Consider the following 14,945-nt stretch of genomic DNA (forward strand, 5'->3'; position numbering starts at 1 on the left):
CATTGAGCTATTGATTTGCTAATCTCTTGAGATGCAGACTCTTTCTACACTCTGCGACCGTACTTGTCAAGGTAATGCTGTCACACAACGTCAATCTCTACTGGGATCATCCAATTGGACTAATCAATGCATACCTAGCAAATATCGATTGATTCTCTTTGTTTCCGGCTCCTCCTAATGCCTATAGCTCTCAAGTACTTCCGCCTCCTCATCGTGCCTATGCCGCCCCGACGATCTCTGCGAGCTCACCATCGTACAAGTTCTCGATGTACTGATAGATCATACCCTTGGAATAGGTTCCGATAAGGCTTGATCCACAGGGATATCCCTTCGTCGAAGGTCATCATACGGATCGTGCTTTTCTTCTGAGGTTGTATCGTCGATTGCTTCCGGATCGAGTTTTCGTGCATCGAAGCGTCTACACAAAAACTCGTCATCATAGTCCTCTCTTTGGAGGTCGGACTACTCACTCTTGTCTCTTCTCAAGGTAGACAATGAGAAGGATTACGGGGAATATAGCCACGTAATTTGCAGTGGCATAATCTGCATGAAAGGATCAACTCTTATTCTGGCTGTGTCATGAAGAAGAAGCCACTCACTCCATCCGATGTTATAGTGCGGAGCCTCTGATCTACTGAGTTAGTCTCATGTTTGAACTGAGGTTGAAAGTTACTTACGTTTTGCCGGCCATACTTTTAGAGGCATTCCCGCACTAACGCACACGGATATTAGATAGTATTCGGGCAGATTCTCGGCGAGACTCACGTTATAGCGTAGTAGGTGGTGACAAAAGAGGCAACAATCGCTGATCTTTCTTCCGCGCTGTGTTTAGCCAAGGTGCCGACCCATCCAACAAATCTACACGCACGATCAGCGATGTGTCACTTTCACGTCGAAGGTACTTACAGACCAGCACCTGGACCTGACAGATTCAATAACATGTAACTAGCCATTTTAACGCCGTCTGTAACGTTCCACTGGATCAGACCATGATCAGCTTACTTGGAAAAGTCAAAAGCACGTATCACTCACAGCTGCAAGTACACTTGCCCATATCAAACCATTGATAGACAAAACGATGACTGGTACAGTGTTCGTCAGCTGATTTATGATTCGGCCATCAGATTTCACCCACGGAATGGCCATTGAACGCGGAAACGATCTGAAGTGGGTAAAACGACTAAGAGAGCGAATATTTGAATCTGCAAATGCCTATCAGACAGCTTCCTCCCGTTCGTATGTCAAAATCACTCACACAGCTACACGCGATGGGGATCGTGCTGAAAAAAGCCGCTCAGTTTTTCATCCAATATATCAATCCTTCGACTTACTTGATTTGCGAAACGCTGTTGAGTAATCAGTGGTCTGACCTTATGCATACACATTGCGATCAACTCACGTGTATCTCGCATGCCCGTCAGTTTTCAGACTCTTGAGCCACAGATTGAAGTACCCATTTCCGGTTCCTCCTTGGTTATATATTCTATATACCATCCGTGAGTAAAGGACTTAACTAGATGAGCCTTGATGTTATGCTTACGTGTATCCTGCCCAGATTGCCTAATTCAACATCATCAGCATGTTACGTTTTCAAGCGAATAAGACCGTACCCAGTTTTGAGGACGAGAGACAAGCGATTTAGCAGTTTTCCATGACCAGCCTACTGGTAGTGCTCGACCGACATTCCCCATGCGCCTGAGACCAGTCTCGGCGTGATGTGCTTTGAGCCATTTACCCTTGGGGTTAGGACGATTCGGATAATCCGGACAACCTATGTATCCCCATCCGGCAACAGCAACTGTGATGCAAGCATTCACGACAAAAAGCTACAGATATGTCAGGTCCTGTCGGAATAGTAGAATATACAGTACTCACCCATTGCCATCCTTCAAAGTGTCCATCCAGTTAGCACTTCAAGACTTTCATCAAAACAGTCTTGACCCACCTGCAAGACCTGAATGACCGTTCCTAGAGATAATATTTAGAGATGTTTCAGCAATGTTTCAGCAATGTTTATGACCCCGGAGAGAAGCAAACTCACAAATTGGTATACAGGGCAGATTGTAAAGCACCAGCAAATATGCCACCAAGATATGTCGCTGTCTGGTAAATGGCGAATCTCAAGCCTATCTCGGCAGGTGTATACCAACTCAGGAGGAGGATGACAGCTGAACGTTGTCAGTATCTCTATTGCATGCTATAAATGACAAACTTACTTCCAGGCCACTGAAATAAGGGACTGTTAGCAGTTGATTTCAGCAAGGAGTTACAGGCCTCACTCACAGCTGTTCCTTCACAAAAGCCGATCAAGAACCTCAAACCATCTACCATTCCTACTCAGCTACAGTAGTTGCCAATGAAGACAGGTAAATATACTCACAAACTACTTTCGCTGTTTTCGCCGCAGCAAGACATCCTGTCAATATACCCCAAATGACTGAGAGATGGATTCAGTTCACGTTCAAACAAGTTCTTTTGAATAGCTATACTCACGCTCCATGGTAGGCATCCATATACTGGGTCGAATGACGCTATTGATCACATAAGAGGATATCGGAATGCAGATTAAGTAACCGATGTTGAAGTAAGTAGTAAAATAGTTCAACTCATTACCGTAAAGTGCCAGCTGCGCATCGACGACCTGTCAGACCTTATGATATAGGTTTCATTCTCGACTTACATCTTCTTTCATACCACTGACTATGTGTCATGGCCATGTCAGTGACTCTCCAGATCTGTAATCAGATGCGAACGTACCGTAGGCATTGGAGATATTCTGCTGATCTAAATATTTTACGATAGCCGAAAGGCATAGGTCTAGAATCAGGGGTAAAATCAGCATTTGAGACTGATTCGCGATCGAAATGACATACAAGACATGAAGAAGATATCTAATCTTCTCACAAGTGCCCTTTCTCGTCGTCTTTCTTCAGACCACGTTGAGTCATTGACAAAGATTTGCCCCTTGATTCGTTGTAAAACTCTGGACATGTTATCGAAGGTCTCGCGAAGTTGCAATTGCAGCGAGAAAATTTACCTTCTCCACTTTTCTTATCTTGTATATCTACTCCTGCGACCTTCGCTAGCTGGCATTTGCTCAGGCATGGCCTAAACTTAGAATCGCAAATTAAAATGAACGGTCTTTTCACCGATCAATTGCCACAAATCACGTAACGCCATAACACGCACGGATGACATGATCGCTTCGGCCAATCCCGATAGTCCGAACACATACTATTGCACTTCTTTCACTGCATTCAGTGAGGCACCTGCCATGCAGCTATACGATTCAGATCTTCGGGTGAGACTTTTCCCCCGAGGCTGTCATTAAGGTGTTACATTGACTACCGACCGGCCTACCAGCGCAGCACAGGGAGAGGTCAATTGAAAGAACGTGACGTGCCTGGACTCATTGCGATATTCCGACGAGTGTGGCGTGATATTGGATGATAGAGAATGTCGGGTTTTAATTCTATTAATCTCTATAAAATAATATGCTTATGACGTTTGTTAACGCAATTCCGTGTCGAGAACTGCGACAAAGACTACCTGTTTTGCAAATAAAACACTTTGACACGTCGATCCTTTCGGATATCGGCGAGTCCAAAAACGCATATGATCCCATTAAATGAGTTCAATTCGCGACATCGGTTTCCCTCACTGAAACGTTAGCCGTAGTCAACATGAGCTACACCACCACCACCGTTGAGCATTTACCCTCCCAGGAAGAGATCATAAGCAAGGTCTCACGTCTCCGTCTTGTTGGGGATCAGGAGACCAAGAAGTCAGACGAGAATGCTCGAGCTGTAAGTCATAGGTCAAAGTCCGACTGTCGAAGGATAGCTAAATGTCCCAACTAAGGGCCCAAAATATCCCGCCTACCTGCCTGTATGGGACAAAACCAAGTTCCCAGATTGGGAGGAGGTCCCTTATACCGATCCAGGATCCCGAGCTACTCCGGACAAGCGAAACCTTTTCACGGCTGGATCGACACACCGTCAAGTCACACCGGCTATTGGAGAGGAAATCGAAGTGAGACCAATCTGCTGTGGGGGAGAACGTGACTGATTTAGTGCAGGGAGTACAACTCTCTCAACTGACCAAAGAAGGCTTGGACGATCTGGCTCTTCTGGCTGCAGAAAGAGGTCTCCTGGTGTTCCGAAAACAGGATTTCAAGGTATGTTCGAGAATGCCACTATGGAGAGGTGACCAACTAATTGGATGTCATCTCCAGGACATAGGTCCGGACAGGCAAAAGGAGATAGTTAGCCACTTCGGTCGATTACATATCCATCCTGTGAGTGCTGCCCTTGGGTTCTGAAGCGAGATGCTGACTCCATGGCGATGGCAGACTATGGTAAGCCCTGTACACGAGCGATTACCAAATAGCTAATATCTTCCGAAGGGTCATCCAGAGGGCCATCCAGAGGTGTGTTACTCTTGATCGTGTTCTATTTCGTTTAACTCACCTCGAAACCTACAGATGCACGTTGTGTATAGGGATCCTAAGGATTCTACAATTTCGTACGTGAATGCGAAATGCATACGCGCTGGCGCTCTGAGCTAATTCGTCATTGCCAGCCGCTATGTCAAGCCAAATGAAGTCCAGAAGATTAGCTCAGTTTCATGGCATGCCGATCATGTAGCCGAGACCCAACCTCCAGGCATCACCTTCTTCTTCGCCCTCGAAGCACCACCAGTGAGTGTTGTCATTACTGTACTCTGGGATGAAATGCTGATGGTAATACAAAGGCTGGAGGAGACACGATCTTTGCGTCGGCTACCGAAGCGTATAATCGAGTGGGTATTGCTCATCTTTGCATGCAGGATAGCCACTGACACAGCTGTTGTAGCTTTCCGACGAGTTTAAGAAACGACTTGAAGGTCTGTTAGTCGTTCATACAAACAAGGGAATGTTGGATCATTCCGAAGCGAGTGGTGGACCAGTCCGGTTCTCACCCAAGGAGACTTTGCATCCACTCAGTGAGCTACCTTACCGCTAACTAAAGCGTGAGAGTATATTTATATTTGCTCCAGTTCGCACTCATCCTGTTACCGGGGAGAAAATCCTTGCAATACATGGTGGACATGCTACCAGAATTTATGGCTACAAGCAAGAGGAATCTGATTACCTCTTCAATTTCCTTCTGGACGTGTTAGCGAAAGGTCACGATTTCCAAAGTGAGTAATGCTTTATGTAATGGCAGTCTGGTCACGGGATACTAAGAACTTTACAGCAAGGGTTCATTACGAAGAAGGGACCGTCGCAGTCTGGGATAAGTGAGTGTTGCGTTACGCTAAAAACTGTTCAAAGTCCTCTGACACCTATGGGTTTAACAGCCGCACCGTTCTGCATTCAGCGCTGTACGACTTCAAAGGTAAAGAGATTCCTGTATGTACTGTCGTTGCACTGACGCATTTTCAACAGGTGACGAACGCCGCCACGTTGTCCGTATCGCAGCTATGGCGGAGAAGCCTGTATAAATGCTCGCATGGTATCAAATGGCTATGCTCTTGTATCTATCCACACTTACCAGAACACTATTCCACTCGCTCCGCCCAATGCAGTCAGACATGAGACATGACCTCGTACTTTTCAATGATATGTATATGTTCTCCCAAAGCGGAACGGACCATTGAATTGACTCTGATGTCTAATAATATGCTTTGCAAAAATTACCGGAAGCGGCAAATTGTCAATAAGCATGATCCGAAAACTCAAATGTCCGAAGATCGAACCCTCTTTCCGCATCCAGCGACGCCAGTGATTCCAAAGCCCAAAGTTCTGCATTCCAACGAAATTTACTGAGATTAAGTTCACAGAGGTGAGGCCCTTCTTTACACGAATGAGTATCGGTGGGAGGAATGCATATAAATAAAGTATGAGTTGAGAGCAGATGTATTCCCACATTCCATCCAGATTCCAATCACCAACCACTCTTACTCTTCGTTCCCGCTCACAAAGCTACAGTCGCTCGAAACAAAATGTGTGACATCGCTACTTTATTCAACACGAATACCACCAGTGATCTGTGTTGTTTTGATTCTTCAGATTGTGCGACATATTTATGTGGAGCTCAGAATAGTGCCATTGAGAGTGGGAATGGTACGACCTTTTGTTACTTGGATCAAGCAATAGCTTCCGACAGTTTCGATAACGCTCCCAATGGAACGTGCGGAAACATGGCTTGTGCTTTAAGGGCACTGTCATCGCAGCCATCAGTGACCGTCGACTTATCGACTTTACCGACCTCTTATTCCTCAGCTGAACCTTCCGCTTCGTCGACCGCATCGACATCCTCGATGTCTTCCGGTGCCAATCCCGTTGCAGGACAAGGGATGACAGGGTTGTGGTTGGTAGCAATGGTCACATTGGCCATGTTTGGCAAAAAGCTCCAGTGGTGATTGAATCCGCAGACGTGTGAGTCAGCCGCTTCAACGCATCGAAGCCAAGCTAATGCAGATCGATTATAGCTTTACCACCTCAACACCCTATCCCTTTCCGTGCGTGATTCATCTTAGCATATCTGTTGAAACGAGCTGGCCTCGAATTAGTCCGAATAATAGATACCTCCCATACAATTATTATATACCTCTTTTAGAAGGATCTACAACGTGTTTTTCGGCATGCATGATATAGATATAGAGCTTTCAGATCGCATTCTCGATATTCCGGCTATAATCCGCCCGGTGACTAATCGATGAAAGCCGATACAACGTTGTGAACAGGGAGAGCTCTTAGTGGTACCTTGGAGCACCGCTATGTCGTGTACTGCCCCCCCTTTTCACATGAATCATCAGGTGATCAATGTGCGATCTTATCTTACAGTCTTGCCTTAGCATGGAACATCAAGGACGGATACATAAGGAGGTTGGATCCGTGCTTGATCGATTCTTTACAATATAACTTCCCATAAACACGGCAAATCCATTACCTGAACAGCACACCATCAAGATGAACAACTCAGAAACGAATTGCGCCTGGCCTGGACTTGCTTCCAACGCTACTATCGATAGATGTTGCTTTAGTAACAACGCATGTGCGACCCTTATATGCGGTAGTCAGAACAGCACAATAATGACTGACAATGGATCAAGATATTGTGATCTGAATGCTACGATCGCTCAGAGCATGTACAATTCAGCTCCAAACGGCACATGTACAGTGATGGGTTGTTCTTATGCCAAATTATCAAGTGCAGGATTAGAGAGAATGAGCGGTGCCGGAATATGGATAACTTGGCTGGTGATACTGGTTATGTTAGGTGTTCAGAAGAAGAGGTTTTGACTTCGAATTGTGAGTGACCTACACTATCGGGATATTGAAAGTAGGGCTGACGATAGACAGATAGAGATAACAGTTATTGCAAACAGAGCCAACCAAGATGGTAAGCGGGCAGAAACATTCTCAGACGAAACAATTCAAACATATTTCGATTGAATTGTGCCCTGTACAGCAAACTTATAATGTATTTTGTGCAAGTCCCCACCATTCCACAACAGACAATTTCTGTCGTCATTGGAGAACTCGAGGCCGTATGAATTATGACCAGTCAACTAAAACTACAATTACACCAGAAATCTGCCAATCAGATTGGGTTCGGACACTCATTATACTTGTACAGTACATCCAGTCTCCTTGAATGATACTTAGGATATTCATCGAACATTTTGACTTCTAATACTGCTTATGACAACGTTTTATGTTTCTAAGATATCTCAACCATCAGAGATTTATCCCTTGTGAGCCCACTCTGGAGCTTCGTCCTTTCCCGCATCTTCAAGTTCGTCCCCTTCTTCTTTAGTCTTATGGACTGCTCCTTCGGCATGTTCAGCAGGTGCGTAGACGGTGAAAAGGGAGAGAGGGGTAGGGCCGGTGTTAATAACTTCATGATGCAAAGTCAGTATATTTCAATAACAATCGATGAACGGATTGGGCTTGATTTGCCTAGGTAAGGATGTTTACTCACAATTGTGCTTGGTTCCTTGAGGAACAATCACCAAATCACCAGCTTTAACCTCTTTCTCTTCTCCTGCGATAATAGCTTTACAAGTTCCAGAAGTAAAGACTAGGTGTTGATCAACGTGGTGAACCTGAGAACCCATTCAGTGCCTGTCTATGCGTGATGATGATACAAGCAGCGTCATGTCACAGGGGGAAACACTCACTTCTTCCCCAATGTCACCTCCAACGGGAATAGTCATCAGCGCCAACTGACTACTTTCACCTGTCCATAATACATTTCTGAATTCACCATGTTCGGAAGGTAACGAGGTAGTGATTCTGGGGAAGTGAGCCATTTTATGTTCGGGTGGTGACATTTTTGATTTGAAAATAGATGAAGAGAAGAACGATCGAGTGGAAATATGTGAAAGTTTTGGAAGGACTGGTTTATTGGAAAGTGACTTAGTCGAACGGATGAGTCTGGACATGCTATTTGTCAAGTTGATGGATAAGTATGACTCGTTTGAACACTAAGAGCATAATAATAGGACTCACCGTTAATTTCTGTTCAGATTCGGGTGGTAGAGAAAGTCGAAAAAAAAAAGAACATCTTGCGTGATCTTTCTTGTTCTACTCGAGTATATATATCATCGGAGTGAAAATGGGATCACATCGAGAATGAAGAATGGGCAGAATGGAGCATGACGTCAGCTCTCATGTCGGGTAAATCAAAAGAATTGATGTTTTAGATCGATTTGTTTGGTTCCGAGATCAATTAGGTATTCTGCAGCATAGTCCAGTATTTCATGAAACTTTCAAACTTGATTATGAATACTGGATCACCTTGAACACAGACATACAAGTGGGGACTCATGCCTCGCCTTTCACAGTACAGTACAGATCCCTCAACAACGGGATAAAGGAGTTCGACCATTCATTTTGAATTGGATTACTCCCACAGTGCCAAGTATCCTTCATCGGCCGAATTCCTCGATTGCACCCCCTTGGAACATCGGATATATGTCTATTCCATTGTCTTTGACGCTGATCGATTCTGCGAGTTCATCGTGCCAGGACATTGTCATCCATGAGGGTAGAAAGGACCAGACATTCTCATATAAACGTCAAAGGATGCATTGGTCGCCGTTTCCCGATAAGCCAAAAAGAGCGAAGCTGGATGTTTTCATTTGGCGGTATATAGGGAGTTCCATATCTCAGATATCATTCCAATCTTCGATGAAACACCATCTTCCGTATACTTGAAATTGCTGCAATGTCGTCAGCGGATCAGAAAACACAGGAAAAAGCGGAGGAAGAGCTAAGAGCTAAACGTAAAGTATATATCGCCAAAGCCAATCGCTCGACGGTTGAAGACCTGTTAAGTGCAGAAGCATTGAGCTCGGGTCACTTTCAAAGGACGTCAATGCAGACCTTCTTGGGCTCATGTAGAATTCGTATGTGTTGCCATTTGAACCGACATTGTTTCAATCTCACGAAGGACCGTGTTCACCTTCTACACTGACGGAATGTCGCAAAATAGGATGAAGACGGTTGTCTGAAAGACGTTCTATCATCTCCTCAAAGAAGGATTTTATGTCCCAGCTGGAACGTACGTTTTATTTCCTTTGCACCAACAAAATGAGGACTGATCGGAAAGTAGGATTTTACCTCTCGGAGCACAAATGCCTGAGATGACCGTACTAAAGTACGGTGGGTGAGTGCAATCCCAAACTGCCCACCTCAAGGAATAAGCTGATGCCTTTGAGTTGACAGATACATCCCAGAAGGCACATCTTTCCCAGGTGGAGTATTGGTCCCGTTGCACGCCAGGATGGTAAACGTGATTAAGTTTCATTTACGTGTTTTGGAATACAGCTGGGAGGCATTCTGAGAGTAATATATTAGCTTATGCCTGAGCAGACAACCAAACCTACTCCATCAGCAGCCACGCAGTCCATGTGCTCGGTTCAGTAGTTGAAATGTACGCATAGGGCGAGAGGCAACAATCACAAAGGCACGAAAATGATGTATGCATAACGGTTGGTTTGATGCGTGATGTAGTTACAGATACAACATGATAATAAAAGTCTATGCGTTACCGGACGAATGTTCGGATCGTGCTATCTTCATTTGTCTTCAAGGTGTATCTACCCATGTTCCTGAGGCGCGAACATCCGCAAGCCGTACCATCGAGGACTTATACCCTCAATTCGACGGGCGGTGGTATTATCGGTATCTCACTAAGGCTGAATCCACCGTCCTTGAACGCTCTAACGAAATCCTCTTCCAGCTTCCCGCCGCTCTCATTTCCGTTCTCTGTAGGTAGGAGATAACTCCATGGATCGTCATAGGACCATCCTGGCGGTACATCTCCTTGAGGCTGCTGAGCATTTCCAAACCCATTGGATCCTTGCTGCGTTGACTGTGTACCGAAAGGTGAAGGATTGCCAAATGCTGACGAATTACCGAAAGCTGAGGGTGCGGTTTGGGTGGATTTCTGACCGAAGGCACTCGCGTTGCCGAATGCAGAGGTGGACTTCGCTCCAAATGAAATTACAGGTGCAGAAGAAGGGTCTGTAGGTTGAGGAGGTTGATTAGGTTGAGCGAATGGATTTGTAGGAGGTGCAGAGGCAGCGAAAGGATTCGCGTTGTTCGGAGCGTCTGGCGGTGCAGACGAGGCAGAATTATTATTATTCGAGAATGCTCCAAATGCTCCAGCCGTTGCTGGCGATGAAGCTTGGCCGAATCCACCAAATGCCGATGTTGTGGGATTTTGCGGTTGGGATGATGCTCCAAAAGCACCTGTTTTGGCCGGTTGACCGAAACCTGAACTTCCAAATCCGGATTGTCCAAAGGCTGATCCCGATACAGGTGCAGTAGTCGTTGCTGTTGAACCAAATCCTGATGATCCGAAAGCAGAACCAGCAGTTGATGCAGATGTGCTACCGAATGCTGAAGCTGAAGGAGCAGTGGGCGTGGACGTGCTCCCAAATGCGGGTGCAGGCGAAGAACCAAATGTAGACGTACTTGCTGGGTTGGAACCAAAAGCTGATGCTCCGAAGCCTGATGAGGGAGTGGAAGATGCGCCGAACCCAGAAGGCTTCGAGGTTGATCCGAAAGCAGAAGAAGTGGGTGTACCACTAAATGCTGATGGTGCTGGCTTAGCTCCGAATCCAGATTGACCGAACGCAGATCCTGCAGAGGGTGTAGCAGTGGATGTTGATCCAAACGCAGAAGCGGTAGAGGTCGTCGAACCGAATCCTGAGGAACCAAAAGCAGACCCAGCAGGTTTTGCTCCGAAACCAGATTGACCGAAAGCGCCTCCTGTGTTGCTAGGTGGCGTACTACCAAATGCAGACGCGGGAGGCTTTTGTGAACCGAACGCTGAATTTGTTGATCCACTCGAGCCGAAAGCAGATCCTGATGTCCCGCTCGATCCGAAAGCACTTGATCCAAATCCTGATGGTTTACTAGAACTTCCAAAAGAACTTTGACCAAAACCTCCACTACCCGTACTCGCTGCGCCAAAAGCATTTGGCTTATTGCCTCCAAACGATCCTCGACTTCCACCGAAGCTTGGCCCACTGGCAACGGCTGCAGGAGGATTGCTTCCTAGAGCAGCTGCTTCAGAGAACTCTGAAGGACGAGGATCACCAGGAATAGAGTTTCCCGTGAAACGGGTGTTGTGCAGTTGTTCGGCTACTTTGACCGTAGCTGATAGGTTGGCGACTGCTTGGGTGATCGTGGAGTTGGCTTGGTTCATCAGAGTATTCTCTTCGTTTACCTGACGTTAAATCAGACATTATTCACGGATTGTTTAAAGGAAGGAGACGCAACTCACATATTCTTGTACTTTCCCTTCCTTCAATGCAATTACACTTTTCCATCTCAATTCTTCCGGTGAAAGATCGTATCCAAAGAACAAACTTGGCTCATGTTTAGCAGCGGCATAATTCGATATGATATATATCGGTTTCTCAATGGTCAGATCTTGCCGTATAGTATCTTGGCTAGATGTGGTTCATACCCTTCCATCGTAAGCGGATCATTTCGTTTGGTTGATTGAAAAAACTGACTTGAATTGATATTTAGATGCTGAAGATACAGCTCTTTGTTGATTTCCAGCTTGTTCTCTTGGAGGATGATAGAATTTGCACGAAGTACCGAATCGGCAATAGCTGATTTCACAAGCCTCAGCATTCGCACATTTGACATGAGGGAAGCACATACCCATTGATAAAATCTCGGCAGACTGGCTGAGACATGATTTTGTGGATATCTTGCTTGTCAGGTAGATTACTTCATATGGTTTCTGACTACTTTCCTGTTATCGAGACTAGATTGTTTCTCTTCATTTATCCCTCGCAAGAACTTGAATGTTTACAAAATATTGAATGATCAAAAGAGTAACGATATTCATACAAACATGTATAACAATGACGGAAGCAAATACAACGTATACATGGAATCACAGGAGATTATCCTAACTCCGTCATCGATTTCCAACATACAACCTATTCCTCTGAAACCAGATTGCTTTTCAGTTGATGGACGGTCGCTCCAGTGACTGCAATCTCACTAAAGATAGCGCGATTTGATATTCTCAATAGGTACTCGAAGGAGCTTACAGACTGCTCAGGGATCTGTTGGTATCCCTATCAAACGAGTCCCTTCGCTCAGGTTTTCATTGAATTGATGAAGTGAATGAACTGTCAAAGTAGTCCTTGTCTGTGCAACGAGTGCGAATCATGTTCGTATGTTCCTTGATTTGAAAAGATGCTGGACATATATATATAAGATGATGCATTACATGGATATCAAGGCTCTGACCCGCAATCAATGACACCGTTGAAATATCACCAATTGGAGATACTTCCAATATGGCTCTTACCACTCACCCTCATTTATATGTCCTTATGTTCATGGTAATAGCTATTCAGACCAGACCGATCATGGAACTAGGCCGCAGAGATCTCCGTCTAAGCCAATCCACCTCCCTGTAAGAGAAGCCACCGAGTGCAAACGCTGTTTCAAAAAACAGGAGAGCGCTCTCAACGAGAATTCTTCGCTGTCTTCTTCTTTCACTGGTAAAGCTACGAGCTCTCCTCATAAGTCGCCGATTCGAAAGTTGTTCAGCAGAAGTATTTTGCCAGTTTCGAGCAAATTTTGACTTGTAACGATGACAGAAACAGAATCGCTTGATTGAAACTTCGAGGTGTGGAACCGATATCGAGATTGAAGGGGGTAACAATGAGATGAGATGGTTGGATAAAGGAGACTCGTCGTCAGAGGGTCCAAAATTTACATTATGATGATACAGTCTATAACTGATCAAATTCCCTTCATCATCATGACAGCTTAAAAAATGACTGTGGTCATTGGAGCAATATCAACAAAGTCAGCCCGTACATATGAACTCTTAGGTGTGGTCCGAACAAGGCAAAAAAAGGTGGTGATCACTTGTCCATGCACCGGTTCTCGTATAAGATGTACACTAGGCTCAGGAGTAGATACTACAAAGGGGGAAATCTAGTGTTCAGATACAACACACGTATCAATATGCTTGATTAAACAAATATCTGAGCGCACCAATACGCTGCAGTCAGTGTCATCTAATCAAGGAATTCTTTCTTGGCCAAGCTTTCGGAAGTCACACGGGCAAAAGTAAAGGGATAATATAATTAAAGTTCGCAGGTTCACAGCGAAATCCTGTTCAAGCCTGCTGGTGGCGTATAATAACCTTGCTAAGCTTCTTCCCCCCTGAGTTAATAATCTGGCATTTCGCAGCTTCTTTTCTCACAATTCCTATGAGGGTCTGAAATGTTAAATACGCACGCACGAGACTGGACACGCACGCACAAGACTGGATATGCACGCACAAGACTGTACCTATTCTACAATCTCATCGGTCGTCATATCGACCATTTTCGGGTTTTCTAACTTCTCTGCTACCTGCTTATAGAGTAATTCAACATGTTGGCTGTGAAGATCATCTGCACTGCGGCTTTAATACGTCTGGTACAAGGACAAGCATTCGTAGGATGTATAGATAATTTACCTAGCGATACGAGTCATGTTGAACTTGAAGGAGATTGTGACGTGAGTTCCCTTTTTCTTGGTTTCGCAACGCAACATCCGTTCTTTGTCCATTGAAGGCTGTAACCATAATACTTCACAATAGAGTACATGCAAGAAAGCCGGTTATGAATATGCTTTTTGGTCAGTAATCGACAAAGAATGTCGATGTGGTACCACGCCTCCAAAAACATTCATGTACAATATAGCTCAAAATGAGTATGGCTTATGTCTACCGTATGACTATTCTGTAAGTACCGACTTGATCTCAATTGGGTTTCATATATTCATTCGATTGATACTAAGTCTTCTACTCTGTTAGGTATCAAAAATCCATGTCCCATTCGAATTTCATATATGTGCCAAAACGATCGAAATATCATCAACTTCCAATGTCCAAGCGAGAGAAACAATAGTAAATGCCATGTCGGAATGTTTCGATTCGTGTTTAGAGGCAGAATACGTCGCTATAGCGCCGCAATGGGCTAAACCTACGTATATTTGTAAATGCGGTGGAATGCCCATCTCGTATGCTCCTTTGACATGTGGCGAAGGAACTTATTATGGATTTACAAATCCTTCTTCAAAGGGAAAGAAACAAGGTGGAAGTGATCGGAAACAGAAGCACCGACCTCAAAGAATGGGTAAACAAACAGTACAGGAGGGAGCTATACAGAACAAGATCGTAGATAAGCCCGGTAGATACGGTGGTGGTTTGTGATACTTGATGGACGAATCAGGGTGAGTCATCCACACTTTTACCACGATTCGCTTGTTAAAACTCGTTTTTGTGTGTTATTTAGCTTTTCTACTTGTCTGGTGATCGCGGAAAGAGCCAACGACCCATAGATGAACAATCAGTCTTGTGCACACTTGTAAGAGATTTAAGAGTGTTGTATGCATTTGCAATAACAAGAACCATCTT

At 44.8% G+C, this 14,945-nt stretch overlaps 6 protein-coding genes across 6 annotated transcripts; 3 read left to right on the forward strand and 3 right to left on the reverse strand.

Annotated features, from left to right (window-relative positions):
- Nucleotides 1-279: 279 nt before the first annotated feature.
- IL334_000251 (uncharacterized protein) lies at nt 280-2,991 on the reverse strand (the record flags this gene model as incomplete). The annotated part of the gene is made up of 22 exons (XM_062932035.1): nt 280-418; nt 471-543; nt 600-626; nt 678-712; nt 766-858; nt 907-977; nt 1,033-1,082; nt 1,136-1,202; nt 1,256-1,280; nt 1,400-1,483; nt 1,541-1,560; nt 1,611-1,826; nt 1,876-1,886; nt 1,946-1,968; nt 2,042-2,168; nt 2,217-2,226; nt 2,284-2,324; nt 2,381-2,437; nt 2,494-2,626; nt 2,681-2,700; nt 2,758-2,817; nt 2,874-2,991. 22 exons carry the CDS (start codon nt 2,989-2,991, stop codon nt 280-282), a joined length of 1,500 nt encoding a protein of 499 aa, XP_062788086.1.
- A 692-nt stretch (nt 2,992-3,683) lies between these two features.
- IL334_000252 (uncharacterized protein) lies at nt 3,684-5,484 on the forward strand (the record flags this gene model as incomplete). The annotated part of the gene is made up of 14 exons (XM_062932036.1): nt 3,684-3,806; nt 3,862-4,032; nt 4,079-4,177; nt 4,235-4,297; nt 4,352-4,357; nt 4,406-4,429; nt 4,484-4,524; nt 4,582-4,699; nt 4,753-4,800; nt 4,854-4,983; nt 5,038-5,181; nt 5,238-5,280; nt 5,341-5,378; nt 5,429-5,484. The coding sequence occupies 14 exons, from the start codon at nt 3,684-3,686 to the stop codon at nt 5,482-5,484; spliced, it is 1,104 nt and encodes a 367-aa protein (XP_062788087.1).
- A 501-nt stretch (nt 5,485-5,985) lies between these two features.
- Nucleotides 5,986-6,405, forward strand: IL334_000253 (uncharacterized protein; the record flags this gene model as incomplete). The annotated part of the gene is made up of 1 exon (XM_062932037.1): nt 5,986-6,405. The coding sequence occupies one exon, from the start codon at nt 5,986-5,988 to the stop codon at nt 6,403-6,405; it is 420 nt and encodes a 139-aa protein (XP_062788088.1).
- Nucleotides 6,406-7,734: 1,329 nt separating this feature from the next.
- Nucleotides 7,735-8,322, reverse strand: IL334_000254 (uncharacterized protein; the record flags this gene model as incomplete). Its single annotated transcript, XM_062932038.1, has 3 exons — nt 7,735-7,886; nt 7,971-8,094; nt 8,170-8,322. The coding sequence occupies 3 exons, from the start codon at nt 8,320-8,322 to the stop codon at nt 7,735-7,737; spliced, it is 429 nt and encodes a 142-aa protein (XP_062788089.1).
- A 1,820-nt stretch (nt 8,323-10,142) lies between these two features.
- On the reverse strand, nt 10,143-12,210 carry IL334_000255 (uncharacterized protein; the record flags this gene model as incomplete). Its single annotated transcript, XM_062932039.1, has 4 exons — nt 10,143-11,729; nt 11,787-11,955; nt 12,022-12,123; nt 12,176-12,210. The coding sequence occupies 4 exons, from the start codon at nt 12,208-12,210 to the stop codon at nt 10,143-10,145; spliced, it is 1,893 nt and encodes a 630-aa protein (XP_062788090.1).
- A 1,708-nt stretch (nt 12,211-13,918) lies between these two features.
- Nucleotides 13,919-14,741, forward strand: IL334_000256 (uncharacterized protein; the record flags this gene model as incomplete). The annotated part of the gene is made up of 3 exons (XM_062932040.1): nt 13,919-14,044; nt 14,127-14,270; nt 14,343-14,741. 3 exons carry the CDS (start codon nt 13,919-13,921, stop codon nt 14,739-14,741), a joined length of 669 nt encoding a protein of 222 aa, XP_062788091.1.
- Nucleotides 14,742-14,945: the final 204 nt, after the last annotated feature.

The sequence above is a fragment of the Kwoniella shivajii genome, chromosome 1 (assembly GCF_035658355.1).
Source record: "Kwoniella shivajii chromosome 1, complete sequence".
NCBI classification, from domain to species: domain Eukaryota; kingdom Fungi; phylum Basidiomycota; class Tremellomycetes; order Tremellales; family Cryptococcaceae; genus Kwoniella; species Kwoniella shivajii.